This window comes from Mustela putorius, unplaced genomic scaffold (assembly GCF_011764305.1).
Source record: "Mustela putorius furo isolate JIRA1106 unplaced genomic scaffold, ASM1176430v1.1 tig00003987_pilon_pilon_pilon, whole genome shotgun sequence".
Classification (NCBI taxonomy): Eukaryota; Metazoa; Chordata; class Mammalia; order Carnivora; family Mustelidae; genus Mustela; species Mustela putorius.
The window spans coordinates 16,085,643-16,106,626 of NW_025422126.1; the positions used below are offsets into that span (position 1 = coordinate 16,085,643).

Below are 20,984 nucleotides of genomic sequence, written 5' to 3' on the forward strand. Positions count from 1 at the left end.
CAGTAAATCTCTCTCTTGGCTTCTTGATTATTGGAGAAAATGAGGGTTTTTTTTTTTCCCTTTTGGTTCTGGAACTAAGCATGGTCTGTTAGTAATAAGCCAGAGTTTCCTCATTTTCTGGAACTCTATCTTCTCTGTCCTTTGTGAACCCCCTTCTCCACAGAGGCTCTCAGTTTTAGAACTGGAGCCCCAGGACCAGAAAAAACATGCTGCTAGAGTTCTACTTTTTCACAGGAAGCAGAACATCCTAACTTTCTCTCAAAAAACACTATGAACTTCTGTTTCACGGATTGCGTTCCGTAAGTGTATGTTTTCATTATACCAGGGAAGACAGAAAATGAACAGTATAAATAAGTGAAACACAGCAGATACTATGCTAATGACGAATGCTAAAGAGAAAAGTAAAGCAGGGACAGGAACTAGGAAATGCTGGGGAAGGGGTGTTGCCATTTCAGATAAGGGGCTACGGAAGACTCACAAAGAAATTGACATTAAAGACCAGAAGGAAGTGAGAAGGTGGACACACCTGGGGAAGGAGCATTTCAGGCAGAAGGAACAATGCAAGGGCCATCATCGTGGGTTGAATTATGTCTCCCAAATGATATATTAAAACCCCAAATCCTTAGTACCTGTGAAATTTGCTCTTATTTGGAAATAGGGACTTTATAGATGCACTCAGGTGAAAATGAGGTCCTCAGAGTTGGCCCAATCCAATGTCCAAAAGAGGACACAGAGACAGAGATATTTAGGAAGAGTACTTCGTGATGGCAGAGTCAGAGATCGTAGTGATGCAGCTGCAACTCAAGGAATGCCAAGGATTGACGGCCACCATTAGAAACTGGGAAGAGGCAAGGAGCAGTCTCTGCTACAGGATTCAGAGGGAACACGGCCCTGATAACACCTTGATATTTTTAACTTCTAGCCAACAGAACTGGGAGACAATAAATTTCTGTTGTTTTCAGCCACCCAGTTTGTGGTACTCCATTACGATAGCCCTAGGAAACTATTACAGCCATGGAAAAGGAATGTGCCTGGTGTGTTGAAGGAATATGTAGGCCAGTGTAGCGAAGATGGGAATAATAGGAGATCAGAGAAGTTACATAACAGATGGTGAATCAGGTAGTGCCTTATAGGTCAGAGAAGTGACATAATCTGACTTACCCTATAACGGATTTATGTATAGTTACAGCTGTGTGCTGTATTTATTTATGGCTGAATGGAAATGTGTAGAAGAACCCAGTTGATAAGTTGATGAATAATCATAAGAACTAGTGAGAAAGAATGTGCAAATACTAATATGCAAATACTAATACTTATAATTAAATGTTTCATTTGCTTTTTAGGTCTATTTTAATCTATAGTGTTGATGCATAGCTAATTTTAAAAGGATGGAAGTTGGGGGGTACCTGGATGACTCAGTCGATTGGGCGTCCATCTCTTGATTTTGCCTTGGGTCATGATCTCAGGGTCGTGGGACTGAGCCCTGCATCAGGCTCCACACTGGGCATGAAGGCTGCTGAAGATTCTCTCTGTCCCTCTGCTCCTCTCCTGGCTCACACATGCCCCCCCACCTCTCTAAAATAATGAAACCTAAAAAAATATATATATATATATATTTAAAAACTGATCATTAGGTGGCAAAGCGTGAGTTCTCTCATATGACCTCAACTGACCACACTAGCGGCCAACTGGGTTTAGACCATAATCATATGACTCAAAACAGAAGTCTTCAAATACCAGCCTCAGTTGCTCTTCTTCTTTGCTGCCTTGTAGTTTCAGTGCATGCAGCCAGCTGATGCAGGCTGTCTGGATTCCCAAGAGGCGTGGACTCCCTGGCCTCTCCTGAGTCAGATGTCCACTCCTGAGCCCATCAACCATGGTTGAGACCTGGGTCTTTTTTTTTTTTTTCATGTTTAACAATCTTTAATTCAAATGTGAAAGTTCAATACAAGCCATATGTAGGGCTTGGGACTTGTTCTTTTAAAAACAAGAATGGAGAAATGCAACAGAATGATCTTTCCACTTTTTCTTCAGAAACTTTCAAGGAAAGGATAGATCATAGGGCCATAAAGATCCATTTAGTCATACCCACTTTCTCTCCCTACCAATAGTCTTTCACCCATTCCATCATCTTAATACACATTCCCGAAGGAAGATTTACAGTTCAGCTTGCTTACATAACCATTTAAAAATACTTAGCACCAGCTTGCTTCCTATAATGCCAAACAAATCAAATCATGAAACTACTTCAATATGCATTTCTTCTTTTTAAAACAAGGGGGTACTTGTTTGTAGAAAGCAATACTTAGCCTACAGATACATTTCCCAGAAACGGCAGGTGCCATTTGAAGGCCTAGACACGCTCATGCTTTCAAAGTGGAATACCTAGCCTAATGTGCATAGAAGCATGAATGGCAAAGTTGAAGATCAATATTATAACTATTTTTTCTATTTATTTGAAGCACAGTAAAAAAAAAATTGGTACACTTTGGAAATTCAGTGGCACAAGGTACACTGCCATAACTTGAGGGACATTATACAGTTAAAAAAAAAAAAGTAAATAAAAAGAAAAAAAATTCCCGTTTGAAACACTGCATTACATAATTTTACCTGCCCAAACAGACCATTTACAAATATTAGGTCAATAAACTGCTAACATCCATAAAAAGGTAGCTTTCTTACTAAAATGCAAGAATTTAAAAGATTGGTATCTAAACAAGAAAAGACAAAAACAAACTGGAATGAAAACCTAGGTATCACTTCTAAAATCGGGGCTTTTTGTTTGGGCCTTCATACTCTTCTCTCCCTCTACCATATCCCGCTGGAGTTCCAGGCCCCATTCCTCTAGGACCCTGTCCACCCACAGGTCCCGCACCTCCCTGCCCAAAGCGCTCAGTACGCATGTCGCTTCCCATCATGGAACCACTCATGGTTGCTGGTGGGACTCCAGGATTAGCTTCATAACCTATGCCACCTCCACCACCTAGAGGTGGAAATTTCTGGCCTCCTGAACCATAGGGATCTCCCATGTTCATTGCTCCTCCACCACCCATTCTCATGTCTCTTTCTCTTGGATCCATGTAGCCCATCCGGCTATAACTTTCCTCTCTTTGGCGTCTCATTTGTTCTTCCATTTCACGCTGACGAATCATCATCTCTTCTTCCCTTCTACGTCGTTCTTCTTCTTGCCTTAGTTGCATTTCTTTACGTTTCTGCATTTCTTGATTGTGAAGTTCTTCCATGCGTCTTAATTCTTCCTGGCGTCTCATCAGATCTTGACGCAGAAGATTTGCCTGATGCTCATGATAGGCATCTTCCATTTCACTTTCCAATTTGTCTTTTGCATCTTTCATGTTTTTTTCAACTTGTTCCCTTTGCTGTTTTTCCATTTCATCCAGGGATTTCCAACGCTGAGAATATTCATACTCAAATGTGCCATGTTGGGCAAAACGAGGAGGCGTTTCTCTCTCCTTTTGATACATTGGATTCTTCTGTGCAAGTTTTTCAGGAAGGCCATCTTCATCATCTAATTGTTCAAGTGGTTCCACAATGACTGGACGAGGAGTTGTTGTCAGTAAGAAAACACCTTCACTGCATCTTTCAAAGGCTTTTCTTGCTGCTGGTTTAGAAGCAAATTCAACAATGCCTTTCCCTGTAGATCTCCCACGATCATCCACAATTACAACAGCCCTTTCAATAGGACCAAATTGGCTAAAGGCTTCTTCCAACAGTTCATTGGAAACGTAAGGTGAAAGATTTCGAACGGAGAGAGCGGCAGCGTGTGTGGCAAAACGAACCCGAAGCTGTCTACCTCTCATGGGTGTATCATCAAGTTCAGCTTTGGCAATTTCAGCCAATGCCCTAGATTCAAGTTTAATAAACCCAAATCCATTGCCTTTATTGATAAAAACTTCTCCTGGTTCTCCATATTTAGCGAAAAGTCTTTTGAATTCATCCTCTGTGATATCAGCAGGTAGATTCCCAACAAACAACCAACAACGCTGAGTGTAAGTTTTCTCTCCAGGCCTCCTCAAGAGAGACAAGTTGGCTTTAAATCCCTCTGAGTCGGAGATCTCGCTGCGGCCGCCTGGCCCGCCAGGTTGAATGGAGTCATCTCAAGTTTTAAGTTGTTTCCTCAACTGAAAAAATACAGAAAACACCCCTATTTCAAAGGTTTGTTTACACTCACTTATTTGAAAGAAATAATTTCACATGTTTTGAGATGGGCAATAGCTGTAGCACCAGCCATATAGGAATAGAAGCCACAATGCCTGCTGCAGAGATGCTCACTGGCTAGTGAAGGAGGCAGGTAAGTAGAAAAATAATTACAGTTCTAGGGGCTCTGCGTGAGGGAGAGCAGCACTCCTGGGTTAAGTGCTCTCTTTGCATGGTCCCATGGTGAGAAGTATATATGTATTTGTGTGTGTATGGTGCATGTGGTGTGTGTGGAGTGTGTGGTTTGGACCAAACGGAAGAGGAAGGAAGGATAGTTGGGAACACTTCCTAGAGGTGGGAAAGCTGCATGGAAGCTTGGTAGATGGGTGGACGTTACTGGGAGATAAATGTGGGGAATGAAGGAGTGTGTCCAGGCAAGGAGGGCAGGACGTGTTGAACAACACATATGTGAAAGAGATTGGTCATTTGGGGGATGTGCTCATGGGAGAGCAGGGCTGACGTGAAAAACAGCATGTGTCATTGAGCGAGGCAGGAAGTCTGCGGGGGGTGGCTGGAGGTGAAGCTAGAGAGGAAGCTAGGCTTCCCTGATGGTGCAGGAAGAAGTGAAAGAACGTGTGCTTAAGTTCTCTGAGAGCCCAAAGTACTGCATACAGTAACAATGGCTAACTCTGAGTGCTGATGACGTGCTGGGAACTGGGCTAAACTCTTGCGTGAATTTACTCCAACGAGGCAAATAATATTGTCTTCATTTTGCAGGTTATTATTTGAGTAATTTTCCCAGGGCCTCGTGGTGTCTTAGTTTAGGGTCCCCCAGAAGCAGACCTAGAGAAAAGGATAAGTAGCTTTTGGCAGGTGGGAATGATGCCACAAAACACCAGGTGGGGAGTAGGGAAATGAGTGGCAAGGAGGAAGGTGTGTTCTGTTGAGCCGGTTACCACTAAGGACAAGTGGAGCTCAGTCCTACTGGGGAATTTTGGAAGGTGATGAGGAATACTCTTAAGAGTTCATTCCTGGGTGCCTGGGTGGCCCAGTGGGTTAATCTGCCTTCAGCTCAGGTCATGATCTCAGGGTCCTGGGATCGAGGATCGGGCTCTTTGCTCAGCAGGGAGCCTGCTTCCTCCTCTCTCTCTCTCTCTCTGCCTGCCTCTATGCCTACTTGTGATCTCTCTCTGTCAAATAAAATAAATTTAAAAATCTTAAAAAAAAAAGGGGGGGATTCATTCCCGCTGAGAGGTGAGGGATCTGGAGTATGTCTCACCAATCTCCATCATTGTTTGAGGATGGTTGCTCAGGGTGTTAACTCTGGCTTTCCTGGCTTCCCCTGCACAAAGGCCCAGTGAGCTCTTCATGCAGTGAGTCCCAGGTACTCTGTGCAAGCAGATTTCAGCAGGCTAGAGGTGAGGGTCGGAGGTTATGGGTAGGATACTGAGGGTGTGCTATATACAGATTCTAAGTGGAATAGCCAGGGTTTTTCCCCACACAGCCTGGCTGGGTTTTAGCAACAATATTATACTGCTGCCCAAATGTAAGTTTCACATATATATATAAAATATTTATTTTATAATAGATATTTGTAATTTATATTTATATGTAATATATTTTATAATTTATATTGATACTATTTATGTATAAATATACTTTATATATTAATGTATATTTGTTATATTTATTATATTATTCTATATTATAATATTATATTATTACAATTAACAGATCCTCAATGAATATTTGTGAATGAATTCTTTAAAATTCAATGTAGGTTAGTCATTCAGTGTTATTCAGGTGCTAGAAATCAAGAAGTGTGTATTGTAGTCTGAGTTGTCACTAATTTGGGGACCTCAGGAAAGCCACTTAGTCTCATTGAGCTTTACTCTTTTCCTTTTAAAATCTTGTTTTACTGGGGTGCCTGGGTGGCTCAGACTGTTGGGCATTTGCCTTCGGCTCAGGTTATGATCCCAGGGTCCTGGGATTGAGCCCTGTATCGGGCTCCCTGCTCAATTAGGAATCTGCTTTTCCCTCTCCATCTGTCCTGCTCTTGTACTCTCTCTTTCTCAAATAAATAAATAAAATCATTTAAAAAAAAATTCGTTTTACTACTCACTCTCCTGCCTCTAGGTAGAGCTATTGTGAGGACAAAGTCTGATCATGGCTATGGAAAACTATGAGTACAGCAGACTGAAAGGTAATCCTGTATCTCAGTTTGGGGATTGGATCAAGGAGAAGTAACTTCTTGGCCTTTAGCTCCCCAGAATCCAGGACCACCTACCATGGGTCCATCAGCTGTATCGGTCAGAGCTCTTGGATGCAAATAACAGAAGCCAACTCTGGCTATTTTTATCAGAACAGGAGTTTATTTGAGAGGTATCAGGCAAATCACAGAAGTGGCTGGAAGGCTAGAAAATCAAGCTTAGAAAATGGACATGGGGCAAAGGAGACCATCTCAGAAGACAGAAAGACTATATCACAGAAACATCTCAATTAAGATGCTGCTTCCACTCCCACGGAGCAGTGGACACCAGTGCTGCCACTAGCCCAAATTCTAAACTGTCCCTATTTTTTAGGCCACTTGATTTAAATTCAAGGTTTGGGGAGAAGCATCAGCCGGGCCAAGCTTAGGTCATATGCTTGCACTCCAGCTGCCAGGGATCAAGGAGGGCAACTGTCTGACCTCTTTCCCAAATTTTGTAAAGGGAAGACATATTCTGCCTTTCATGAAACCCATGTTTCACGTGATGGCTGTTTCCCCAGATGTAGGAGGGTGGGGGGGTCAATACTGAGCAGCCAATAAAATTAGGTAATCCCTGACAAATATCTTATCTAAGGTACTCAAAAGGCCCTTTCAAGTCAGGATGCTGGGAAAGTGAAGATACTGGTTTATGATTGGAAAACTTAGATTAGAAGGTCATGAGACTTTTTATTAACCAGGAACTGTTCAAGCCACTGGGTACAAAGATGACTAAGACAGGGGCACATGGCTGGCTCAGTTGGTAGAACATATGACTCTCGATCTCAGGGTCATGAGCTTATTAAAAAAAAAAATTGGTTAAAACACTGGCTTCAAGGTGCTTTGGCCAGGTAGGGAGGAAAGATAAATAAAATACTAAAATAAAATGTGATGAGGAAAGGCAAAAACTGAGATATCACAAAGTAAAAAGAGAACACAGAGCAAAGGATAAAGGCTGGGGATCATGTGCAGGTCAGGAGAGCTTTTACAGAAAAGATGGGTCTAGAAGGGTCGAAGGAGAGAGGAAGAAAGCATTAGAGGTGGAGCCATCTTTGGTATGGGTTAATCTTCCTGATTAGCCAGAATCTGGTTCTGGTATTTCCTGCTTACTTCCTACTGACATCAACCACAACACATATGCTACTCCAATTAAGGTCTGAAATTAGTAAGGTCTAAGTGTTATTAGGGTATTGTCAGAGCCAAGTTTGTCTCCCTTTGCTCTCCCCCAAATCTCTGGTGCATAGTAATATTGGCACCAGCTTACTGCTGCTGTGGCTGTTTTAGCTCATTTAAATGCAACCAACCATATACTCAATCAGGCCTGGGTTGAAATAATGGCACAGCCATTGACTAATTATAAGACCTCTCTGAGGCTCAACTTCCTTGAAGGTAAAGTGAATCAAAACCACTTTCCTTCCAGAGCTGTTCTGGGGATTAACTGAGTTAATGTTTGCAAAATACCATCACTCAGCAGTTGAAGGGTGCTGTGATTGCTGGTTCTAGGGAGTTCATGGCAAGTCTGGTGATGATGAGGAGTCTTCTCTGTTCTTCCTTTTTGACCTGAGGAGTTTCACAATTTGGCCAAGGAGATTGCAAGAAGGAAATGTCTTCTGGGAAGGAGTTGGCCCATGAGTTGTCAAAAATGTGAGAATATGGGGCGCCTCAGTGGCTCAGTGGGTTAAGCCTCTGCCTTCGGCTCAGGTCATGATCTCAGGGTCCTGGGATCGAGCCCCACATCAGGCTTTCTGCTCAGTGGGAAACCTGCTTCCCCCTCTCTCTGTGCCTGCCTACTTGTAATCTCTCTTTGTCAAATAAATAAATGAAATCTTAAAAAAAAAAAAAAAAGTGAGAATATTCATGTGAGGAAGGAACAGATGCAGAACTCCTCTCGAGCTCTAAGCCCTTTCCAAAGACTTACTCCGTGGTGGGACTGAGAGCCTGGTTCCTGGAGTTGAGGAATGTTTCCCAAACCCTGAAGAATGATTTTGAAAACAGCTCTTCTGGCACTAGGATTGTTTGCCTCTGCCCATTATGAGGAGGAAACAATTTACCCAGATGTGGGCCCCATCAGTCTCCCTCCTCTGTCAAGATCAGGCCACAGAAGTCGGAAGGGTGGAGAACAGCACGTCCATTAACTGGTCATTTTCACACATCGTTCCTGCACAGCATTTGAAAATGTATGCAGTCTAACAGGTTGAATAACCCTGGTGGGGTAATGCTGTGTCCTTTCAGAATAATAAACCTGATACTTGAGGGGAATTTGCTACGGGCTGAAGCAGTTTCATAAATGGGGCAGATCCAAATGCGGAAATGCTATGTGGCTTGGAACAGACACCAAATTATGTGGAGTATGAATTTAGATCTCCTTTCCGAAATTCCTGGTCTACATTTCATTAGTCGCTTCTACCTAACAAACATTGGTGTTTTATTCCAACCTTGGACTTCTGGGTAAATTCTGATCGACTGCACAACTATATTTTGAGTACTTGCCACATGCTAGGCATTTGGAGAGGTGGATAGGATCTTGAACTTCATTCTGAAGAAAGAAGAGGAGATTTTTTTGTAAAAATTCAGAGGGCTTCTCCCTTCAAACATTATTTGTGGGGAAGTGTAAATGTCTCCCCTATCTGCATATGAAGAAAGTAATTTCATGTAGAATGGCTTCGTTCCCGTTTTCCTCTCATCTGGGGGTAGACTCAGGAATGGGAGGGATAGAGCAGCAGAGCATGTTGCTATGGTAACTTGGCATTAACACACCTTTAGCTCCTTTGTGTCGCCCCCAAATTACCTTTATAACTAGTGCTTCAGAGCCTGGAAAGCATTTCTTAATTTCCACGCAGCCAGTAATGAAGGCATTTTCCAAGGCACTAGGCAGAGGGAGGGTCCTTTCTTTTTAAGGCTGAGGCTCTGCTCATGCTGTTTCCTAAACCACAGTATAGAATCAGGATCCAAACTATCCTATTTTTTATGGAAGATTTCACTTTCGAATGCCTTTCACATATGTTATCTCAGTTTTCATTGCTACATTTTTTTTAACCTCATGTTTAAGCAATCCAAAAGGGCAAGAAAATGAACCCATTTATGCCTCAAAATAACCATGTGAGGTAAGGGCTCATCCCCATTGTACAAACAGAAGAACTAAAACTCGGAATTGCCGGAATGTGCCCAAGGTCACACTGTTAGAAATGTCAGGATGAGGAATGGACCCAGGCTTTAGATCCCAAACCAAACGTCTTGCTGTTAAACCTCTACTGACTCCCAGTTTCTTTGTGCCTTTGTTACTTTAGAAAAATACAGGTGTATATAAAATAGCAACCAATTTGTGCTTTGCTTAAAAAAAAACAGCTTTATTGAAGTATTATTTATATTTCATAACATTACTTACAGTGAACATACAGTTCAATGATTGTTAAAGAATTTTTGCGGGCGCCTAGGTGGCTCAGTGGGTTAAGCATCTGTGTTGAGCTTAGGTCATGATCCCAGGATTCTAGGATCAAGTCCCATGTCAGGCTCCCCGCTCAATGGGGAGTCTGCTTCTTCCTCTCCCTCTGCCCCTCCTCACTGCTCATGCACTCAATCTCTCTTTCTCAAAGAAATAAATACAATCTTTAAAAAAAAATTTTTGCAACAGTATTATTGACATAATTCACATGTTACACATTCTATCCATTTACATTGTACAAGTCAATGGTTTTTAGTATATTCATAGAGTTGTACAACCACCACCATAATCAATTTCAGGACATTTTTATCTCAAAAAGAAACCCTGAACCCTTTAGCAATGACCCACTAATCCTCTCATTCCCCACTACCCCAGCCTAAAACAACCACTAATCTACTTCCTGTTTCTATATATTTGCCTATTCTGGACACTTCGTATAAATAGTATAAAAAATATGTGGTCTTCTGTAACTAGCTTCTTTTACTTAGCTTTATGTTTTCAAGATTCATCCATGCTGAAGCATATAACAATAACTCACTCCTTTTTTGTCACCAAATAATATTCCATTAGATATACCACCTTTTGTTCATCAGTCAATGGACATTTGGGTTGTTTCCACCTTTGAGCTATTATAAATAATGCTGCTATGAATATTCATGTACAAGTTTTTGTGTGGGCATATGTTTTCATTTCTCCAGGAGTGAAATTGTTGGGTCAAATTTCACTTCTGTCCATCTAGGAATAACTTTACATTCTGACCAACACTCTGAGGTCCTAGTTTCTCCACATCCTTGCCCAAATTGGTATGCTTCGCTTTTTTCACCTAACATTATTTCTTAGTTACATTTCCATATCCACATGGTTGTCATTTTTAATGGTTATACACAGTGTCCCAAAGTAGTTACTTTGATACTGTTGAAGCATTACTTTAAAGTTGAGGATTTATATTGTCTTCAGTTTTATGGTGTTATAAGTAGTAGAACTAAGATCTGTGCCACTTGCCCCTTTTTTCCTTTGGTTTATTTCCTTGAGGTACATTCCAGAGTGGAATAAAGGGCACACACCACTCTATTGCTGCTTTCCATGTTACTCTGCAAGGGTTAACTGTGAATAAAATGCCAAGCTCATCCTACCAACTTCCCCGCAGCCTCTGCCAAAACAAGGATTTATTGCTTCATTCCTGTGCACTAATACTGTAGGTATATAATAGAACTTGAAGGTTGTTTTGATTGGCCTTTTTTTTTACTGTTAGGAAACTTACAGTATTTTAAGGCTCATCACATAGTCTCTGTAACTAAATCATTGAGCCAAAGAGGCCTGGTAGTACAGGAAAATCTAGGGGTCGAAGCAAAGGGTAGCAGATTATATTAAAGGAATTCTTTGGGTTTGGGAACATGGATTCAGTTATGTTCAATAGGATGGTTGTAGCCTCAGCCGTGGATGAAGAGAATGCTCTTTAAGTGGTCAGCTGATTTATTTAGACACCTGCATTTTTGAACTTTCCCCTCATTTAACCCTTCTACTGGATCTGCTCCCCTGTCTCTGACCATTCCTTTTCTATTTCCTTTTCCTTTATCAGCACTGGGAACCTTCATCCACTCTCATGGCAGTAATGACTATAAATGCTGGAAACTCCCAAATATTTATCTTCTTCAAATTGAACTTCAGATGTGCTTCTCTAACTTCCAACTCTATGGCCCCTGGGCATCTCAAGTCCAGTATTTCTACCTCCAGCCACTCCTTCTTTTCTCTTTTCCCCGTCTTTATGATGATAGTAACCCAATCACCCAAGTCAGAAACCTGGAAGTCACTCCAAACTCCTTCCCCACCCTACATACCCTAAATGTCTCTCAAGTACTTCTTTTCTCCAAACTTAGCACACTAATCTGATTCATGTTTTCATTATTTCTCCAAATGATTGTGGCATTTTTACATGTATGAGTTAGGGTTCTATTGGTTATAATTCTGTCACATTAGGAGGAAAATGAAAAGATTTATTGAATGGATATATGTATGGAATGAAAGGAGGCACTGAGGAGTCACTGTGGAAAGGCTGGCTGTAGGGCGGTTCTAGGGACCCAGGCAGCAAGCAGGCAGCCTATGGACCTTGTCTAGAGGGTCTGCTGTGGATGAGACTTGGTTCCAACAACCCTTAGTGTCTGTGTCTCTCAGTTCAAACTAATACAGTTCTGGGAGAGTCAGGGGACCAACAAAGATCAGAGCAGTGGAGAGGCTGAGTCACGTGGGGGAAACATAGCTTCTAGAGGATGCCTTCATGTATGGGAGGCAATTATCAGAGACAAAGAGAGGGCATAAGATGGGCAGTCTTCCCACAGTTGTCTCTACATTGCCACCCTGCCTCTACCCTTACCCTCCACCAATCCCTTTCTGCCAGAGTAATCTTCTAAAATACAGTCCAAGAGATAGGAGAAGAAATGGGGGAAGTATGGGCATGAAACCTACATCCAGGTCTTACTAAGTTTGGGACTTTGAGCCATTATAACTATCATCTCTCTGAGTCCCTATTCTTTGGCAATGCTGTGTAGACACTTCATGGTATATCATTTCTACTCCTCGTGACAGTTCTGTAAGGTGCATATTTATAATTACTGTGCAAGGAAAGAAACTGAGTCTCAGGAAAAAATTAATAAACTTGTCCTAGGGCCCATGACTGGTAAGTAGAAGAATCTACCATCTGACTCAAGGCATTTATTACTAGGCTATTTTCTCTCTCTCTCTCTCTCTCTCTCTCTCTCTGAGACTCCCAATTTCATCTGTGAAATGGTTATAACCTTTATCTTTCAGGATTGATGTTAGGAATAGGCAGGAATGGCATGTAATAGGCAGGAATGGCCCAGTGCAAAAGGAAAATGATGGACAGCCCCTTATTAAATAATTAAGGGTTTCAAGGCTGGAGCAGCAGGTTATTCAACGAAGTTCAGGATCCTTGTAAGCATGGAGGCACAGGTTGAATGCCTATGAAGTTCGCCCTGCGGTTAGTGTTAATGTATATGAGATACTTGGTATGGAATAGATTCACATTAAATTGTAGCTGTGATCATTGTATTAGCTTCCTCTGGCTGCTATCACAAATTTTACAGACTTAGTGGCTTAAAACAACACAGATTTATTATCTGACAGTTTTGGAAGTCAGAAGTCCGAAAGGAGTCTTATGGGGCTAAAATCAAAATGTCAGCAGGGCCACATTCCTTTTGGAGGCTCTAAAGGATGATCAATTTCTTGATTCTTCCACCTTCTAGAGGCTCTCTGCAAATGGTTCATGGTCCCTTCCTTCATCTTCAAAGTCAGCAGGTAGCATGTTCCAAATTCTTTCTCTCTTTCTGACCTCTGCTTCCATTGGCACACCTCCTTCTCTCGCTCTAACCTACCTGCCTTCTCCTGAGAAGGACCTTTGTGATTACATTGGGCCTACCCAGATATTCCTGGAAATCTCCCCATCTCAAGACCCTTACTTAGTCACACTTGCAAAGTCCCTCTTACCATGTAAGGTAGCATATTTGCAGACCCCAGGAAGTAGTATGTACACATCTTTTGAGGGACCATTATTCAACCTGCTGCAATAGCAATATTATTCTTGTTATTGTTATTATTTTGTTGTTGTTGTGATGCTCATGTCCTTCTTTAATCCTTCAGCAATTTCAGGATAAAGTCCAAACAGCCTATTAGGATCTTTCTAGTTTCAACTCTTTCTCCTCCCCGACCTGCATCAGACACTCCAGTGAACATTGAGCATCTAACAAAACTGACCCCTGTGCCAAATTTCCTTTTGTCTTCCTTTGTTCTAGCCATGCCCTCTTTTTTCTTTCTACTTCCTCCTCATAAAAGTCATTTCTTTCTGTGTCATGATCCCATCTCTTAATTTTTTTTTTAATAGTGACAGTCTTCTTCCTAAAACTTGCATTATTGCAAACTTCCCAGAAAGCTGTGTACTGTTACCCGTAACAAGGGAAGTCCCACCCTTCCTTTTGCTATGTGTACTGCAGCCCTTTAAGTCACCAGGGTATCTCAAACCTTCGTGTCAATGTGCAGTGTCCTTGCAGGTTTGCAGGTCACAGTCACGCTGAAGCGAGGCACGAGGCAAGAGTGTCCCAGCTGCACACTCAGGAATTATAGTGGGGTATGAAGTAACTCGGGCCTGTGTGCTCCTTGAGCTCGACTTGAGGAAGGCACGGGGCTCTCTAATATATTCATGAAATCATTTATTTGATAGGCATCACAGAGATCTGAATTCCATCCTCTCACTTAGAGAAGAGAAGCTGCACAGCTTAGTGGAAACCGTGCTAACTTTAGAGTCAGGACTTGGCTTTGAGCCCACCTACCTGCGTGGCTGCTCTTTTGGCAAACCACCAACCAATATCTGTAAGCCTCTGGGTCGTCACCTTTAGGGTAACATTAGACCTATTCCACTCACCTTATGGTGTGAATGTAAACTTGTTTAAAGAATATAAAAATACTGCTATTTACTGGGCATAAACTATGCACCAAGCACAAGTAGGTGCATTTCCCCTATTTTATACGTGGCTTGTACAAGGTTCAAGGCCATGTCACGTAGTCACTCTACTAACACAGAGAGAGTCAGAATTCAAACCCAGGTCTTTCCGACTATGCTTTTCTTGTTGTTTTCCCTTTAATGATACCAGACAGACACTCATGACACATGGAATCTGAAAATATTTGGGGGGAAAAGATAAAGTCCTACACCACAGAGGATAATTATTAGATAAAGAAACTGAGGTCCAGAGAAGAACAGCAACTTCCCTTAGGAGTTGGTGGCAAGTTTTCATCCAAGAAGTAGTCACTGGGGCAAGTAGGTGTGTAGATCGCTCAGGAATGAAGGCGTGGCGCATCCAGGTGAAAGAGGGAAATCCACGGATGATAGTAGGTATTTAGGACTATTTCACATGTTTTCTACTTTGTGGTTGCACTTGACAGCTTACGGGCCACAATCTCCATGACACTATCAGTTTAGGAGAGTGTCCAGATTACTTACTGTGGAACACAGGAGGCCCTCTGTGACTCGGCCCTGGCAGAAATCTCCAGTGTCGTCTATCAGGCCTCCCCTGCCACCACTCAGCCTCACACCTTCTCTTTAGTCGTAATAACTATTCGCGGTTCCTGAAATGTGCCCGCTGGGTTTGCACCTCTGTGCCCCCATTCCCTTTGCCTGGAAAGCACTATTTCACCTGTGTATCCAGCAGGCACCTACTCATTTTCTAAGACTGCTGAAATGTCACTACCTGAATGAAGTCTTAACCTGGCCTCCCCTGGCCTTTCCCACTTAAATATCAACCCATCTCTCCTTTGGGCCTCTAATACCTCCTCTACATACTTTTGCATTGGGACATACAACATTTGTATTGTTCTAATTTATGCAATAAGACTGTTTGTTTACATGCTTGTCTTTAACTGTTAACACATTAAGCATAAGAACTATCTCATTTATAAGTCTTTGGTATGGTGATGCCCTGGGGGCAGAGCCTGATCTACTCATTAGACCACCCAACATCTACTCCTAAGCTGCTTATCTTGTGCCTACTTCCTCTATAAAGGCTGGAAAAACTAAATTCTCTTTTCCAACCTTCCTTAAAGCTATTAGGGACACTGTGGAAAAACAGTTCTGGCCAATGAGACACAAGCAGTCGGTTCAGTCGACTGCTCAGTCGGTTAAAAGTTCTGGAAGAACTTTTGCATTTCTCATAAAAGGGCCAGAGTAACAGGTGCAGACTATCTCTCCTGCCTCCTGCCTTGAATACAAACATAATGCTGGGGCTAGAGGAACACCATCTTACAACCATAAGGATCCTGAATGATCCCTGAAGGATCCTTGAGTCTGTCCAGATTTTTATTATGTGAGAAAAATAAAGCCCCGCTAATTCAATCTCTGTTGTTAGATTGTCTGTTACCTCTAGCTGAAAATACTCCCAAGTAATTGATGAATTAATGTTAACCAAAAGAAGTAATATCTTATTTCAATGATTTTTAATATGCTAGTTCAGTACCAGAAACCTTACCTCAAGAGGACTTCTATACTAACCTCAACCAATATTTATCACAGCAGATAGTCTGATTGAAGGGGGTAGGGGGCTGCTACATGGACTCCCGGCCCTTTTCCTGCTCCTTCTTGTCCCCCGATGACCCCTAAGACACATAGTGGAGTCCTGAAGGCTTTTCTGGATACTCGATACACTCTCTAACACTGTTGATGGGAGCGTAAATTGAAACAGCCATTCTGGGCACAATTTGGCAGTTCAAGGGCAATTTATATCATGTTTTTAAATTATGTGATTTTTGATTCACAACTCCATTTCTAAGAATCTATCCTACAGAAATATAGGCATGTTTGTACAAAGACATATATACGTGTAGGGTGGTTTGTTTCAGAATTGCTTGAGGGTAAAAAAAAAAAATAGAAACAACTTAAATGTCCATTAAGGGATTGATTGATTACTTTAAAGCACATTCCTCCTCTGGTATATCTTGCAGCTATTACTGATACTGAAATATTTTCAAGATATATTAAAGTAATATATCTTTAATATCCATTTTAAACATAACTCGTAAAATACTATTGAAAGAAAAACTGCATAGCTGTGTAAAAATATACATATAGAGGTATGTAAATGTGTACAAAAATGTCTTGAAAGAAGACCAAGAAAATGTTAACAGTGATTACTTTTGGGTAATAAGATTGAGGGAAAGAGAAGCTTGACTTTTTACTTTGTAAACTTGTATGTTGTTTGAATAATTGGCAAGTATTTATTTTTATTATGTTAAAAATAGGGAATAACATCTGTCCATAGAAGATATACAGATGGCAAGTAAGCATATGAAAAGTTGCTCAACATCATATGTCATTAGGGAATTGCAAATTAAAACAACAATGAGATACCACTACATATTAGAATGGCAAAAAGCCAAAACACTAACACCACCAAATGCTGGCAAGGATGTGGAGAATAAGAACTCTCTCACTCATTGTTGGTGGAATGCCAAGTGGTTCAGCCACTTTGGAAGGTTGTTTGGCACTTTCTTACAAAACTAAACATACTCTTAATATATGATCCAACAATAGTGCTCCTTGGTATTTGCCCAAGGGAGCTGAAAACTCACGTCTACACAAAAGCCTGCACACAGATGTTTATAGCAACTTTATTCATAGTTGCCCAAACTTGGCAAGATGTCCTTTAGTAGATGATCAGATAAATAAACTGTGGTATATCCAAACAATGGAACATTATGCAGCACTAAAATGAAATTAGCTATCCAACTGTGGAAAGAAACTTAAGTGGATATTGCTAAATGAAAGAAGCCAACTTGAAAAGGCTACATACTGTATGATTCCAACTATATAATATTCCAGAAAAGACAAAGCTAGGAAGACAGTAAAAAGATCAGTGGTTGCCAGGGGTTAGCAGGAAGAGAGGGATGAATAGTTGGATCATAGAGGATTTTTAGGACTGGGAAACTATGATGGTAGATACATGTCCTTCTACATTTGTCAAAGCTCAAAATATGTCTAACACCAAGGACGAACTCTAATGTAAAATATGGACTTTGGGGAGTGCATGGGTGGCTCAGTCGGTTAAGAGGCTGACTCTTGATTTCAGCTGGGTCATGATCTCAGGGTCATGGTACTGAGCCCCACACTGGGCTCCTCACTCAGTGGGGATGGAGGGGAGTCTGCTTCTCTCCTTCTTCCTCTCTCTCTGCCCCTCCCCCTGCCTGCATACACTTTCTCTTAAATAAATAAATACATTTTAAAAAACCATGGAATTTGAGTGATAATGATGTGTCAACGTAGGTTTATCAGTTGTAGCAAGTGTAACATCGTGGCAGGGGATGTTGTTAGGGAGGCTGTGCTTTTGTTGGGGTGCGGTGATATGGGAATTCTCTGTACTTTCCCCTCAATTTTGCTGTGAACCTAATACTGCCCTGAAGAATAAATTTTGTTTTAAAATATACAGCATAAAAGAGCACCAATTGAAGACTTAGCCCAACAGATTTATTCAGTGTTTATTGTGCACAACTCAATGGTCCAGGTATTGTGAGGGAAAGCAATAATTAACACATAGTTCTTAAATACCTTAGGATGAAGCTATAGAACTATACCAACTATAAAGCAGAATTTTTAAAGTTCTATATAAGACACAAACAATGATGAAGAGTGCCCGAGGAAAGGAATGACTTGCTCTATTCCAATTAGGGAGAATCTTAGAATATTTGACTAAGATGAGAGCGTATGAGTTGGGTCTTAAAAACACAAGTAAGAATTTGTTGGTCCAATACAGTATTGGAAAGGCAACAGGAAAAGCACTCTAAGCAGAGGTAATAACACAAACAAAGCCATGGAGGCATGAAACAATATATATTGTTTGTAAGGAATGGTGGCTACCAGTGGGGCTGCAGTGTAAGATTATGTAAAGGGATACAGTGGGAAGTAAAATTGGGAAGGAAAGGTGAGATAAAAGAGTACATTATTTTGTGTACTCCATGCTGAGTGGTTTATGTTAAGGTACAGAGGGAGTTGGCACAGGTCGGCAAACTCAGTCACTGGTAGATGGGATCCGTTGTCCTTTAGCTAGGGCAGAAGTCAAGAGGCATAGGTCTCCGTCCAAGGGTCTGGGCCAGTATTCAGGAAGGATGGGATCTGGCAAGGCTTCCCAAGAAAGAATCATGGCTGGGGTTGTGCCAACAGTCAGCTAAAAACATCTACTGCCTTTTGGCTCAGAGCAGCTCTGCCCATCTCTGGCTGGCCAGACCATCTATAATTAAAAGTTAGACTTGGGGATGGGGAATGTATTAAATGGGTGAAGAGGCTCAAAAGCAAAAACTCCAGTTATAAAATAAATAAGTCATGGCAACCATAGTTATCCTTGTACTGCATATTTGAAAGTTGCTAAGAGAATGAGGAAAAAAAACTTCCGTGACTACGTGTGGTGACTGATGTTAACTATACTTATTGTGGTGATCATTTCACCATATATACAAATACCAAATCATTAGGTTGTATACCTAAAACTAATATAATGTTGTATGTCAGTTATACCTTAATAAAATAAAAATCAAACTGACTGGGTGGTTCAATCAGTTGGTCATCCACTCTTGATTTTGGGTCAGGTCATGATCCCAGAGTCATGGGATTAAGCCCCCATGTCCCCTGAGTCAGGCTCCATGCTCAGCACAGAATCTGCTTTTCCTTCTCCCTCTGCTCCTCCCCCTGCACTCACTCTCTCTCTCTCTCTCTCTCTTCCTAAAATAAATAAATAAAATCTTTTTTAAAAAATCAGGCTTTCCCAAGCTTGGTGTCCTCTTTTAGGGTCAGCTTCTCTAGCTATACAGAGGAAATTTCAGGGGATCTCTGGTGAGTCTCTTTCCTTTCCTTCTCCTTATTGCCCTATTCTAGGTGTTGAGTAAGGGACCTGTTGCTTGATTTAACTCTTTCTGACCATCTATAATTCAACCAAGGAGTTTGTACTTTGTAATTTGAATTTTCCTGACTCTGCTCATCTAAAGTCCTGACCTTAAATTACTACCTTCCTTTTTCCTCTAATGTTCCATTCATGTTCCTGGCTGATTTCCAGTTGTTCCAAAACTTATTGGTTTAATGGCTTGGCTCTGCATTTCAACCTTACACTGAACCTCAGCTTCAGAAGCCAAAAATAAGGGCTTGTGCCTAATACGGACTGAGCTCATTGTTCCTAAGCTGCTTATAATCTAATCAGGGATGCATGATTAATAAACATTAAGCAAAATGCAAGATTGGATAGAATTAAACTCTAAAATACATTTGTTGGTAAAAAGAAAAAAAGGCAGAAAAAGCATCGCAGGAAGGAAACTAAAGTCAGAACACCTGGCTTCTAGTTTTAGCTGCCACTGACTGATTGCAGGACTGGCCAAGTCTCTGAACCTCAACCATAAAATTAGGAGATTGTTCTGTATGATTTCTAAGAGAACTTAGAACTTTGTGACTAAGTGCTGTGTGGGTAGAGAAAGGGAGAGATCTGTTTGGATGACATTTGTTGGGTAAGTCTTCCAGAAAGAAAAAAAAAATGGAATTGAATATGAGCCTTAAAGATGGGTGGGATTTTTTTTTTTTAAGATTTTATTTATCTGTTTTAGAGAGAGAATGAGAGAGAGTGGATATGGGGAGAGGAGCAGAGGGAGAGGGACAAGAGGATCTGCTCAGTGTGGAGCCTGGTAAGGGGGCTTGATTCAGGCTTGATGAGGAGTTTAATCTTACCCTGAGATTATGACCTGAGCTGAAATCAAGAGTCAGACACTTAACCAACTGAGTCACCCAGGAGCCCCGGGGTGGATGGGATTTTTGACTGGGAAGATGCAAGTTAGAATACTTGCCCAATTGGCAGTAAAATCTTTAGCAGAGAAGTGAGGTAAGACTGAGCAGAGTGATTTACACAGCACAGCAAAGAAGTTGACCTGAGCACAAGAGCTGGGAATCACTGGGAGAGGACTGGATGAGTGCACTGCAGAGCATGTTGGACACAAGACTGAAGGGTTGAAGAGGGTCCTTGAAGAGTGTCTGGGATGGACTGGTGGGTGGATACTGCTGGAGGGGAAGTGAGGTTGTGACCATGGTTCAGGTGTGAGTTAAGTACGTTCAGAGCAAGGTAGCTAAGGTGTGAGTGAAGGGAAAGTGGTAAATGTGAGGGACATTTTGAAGAAGACATTGAATAACAAGGAAAAAGACAAGGAAGCAAGCTAAGTTCACCCCTAAGGATGGATGGGTTTTTCTCTGGAGGACAGTTGGTTTGTTGGGGAGTTTCATGGTTTCATTTTTAGACATGAACATGTCTGAATAGTTTAAGTGGTTGTCCTCTAAGAAGAGCATGTCTCTGTAGGCAGCTAGAAATGAAAATATGATTCTCAGGGCTAGACACATAGAGCTCTTAAATGATTCATACCAAGGCAGTTGTTGAAACCATAAAAGTGGATGCTTGTGTATGAAGGAGAAAATTACAAAAAGAAAAATGTATAGGTAAATTATTGGAAGGAAAAAAAGGAATTATAAGTCTTGCATTATATTGTTTCCATCTCTTGTAGTACCCGTTCAACTTGTCCCACAAATCTTTTTTTTTTTTTTTTATCATGAAAAAACTGTAT

At 41.3% G+C, this 20,984-nt stretch overlaps 1 protein-coding gene across 1 annotated transcript; it reads right to left on the reverse strand.

Moving 5' to 3' along the window:
- Positions 1-2,433: 2,433 nt before the first annotated feature.
- On the reverse strand, positions 2,434-5,447 carry LOC123389574 (splicing factor, proline- and glutamine-rich-like). The gene is made up of 2 exons (XM_045071377.1): positions 5,435-5,447; positions 2,434-4,114 (listed from the first exon to the last, which is right to left on the reverse strand). The coding sequence occupies exons 1-2, from the start codon at positions 5,445-5,447 to the stop codon at positions 2,763-2,765; spliced, it is 1,365 nt and encodes a 454-aa protein (XP_044927312.1). The 3' UTR covers positions 2,434-2,762.
- Between the last annotated feature and the right edge of the window lie 15,537 nt (positions 5,448-20,984).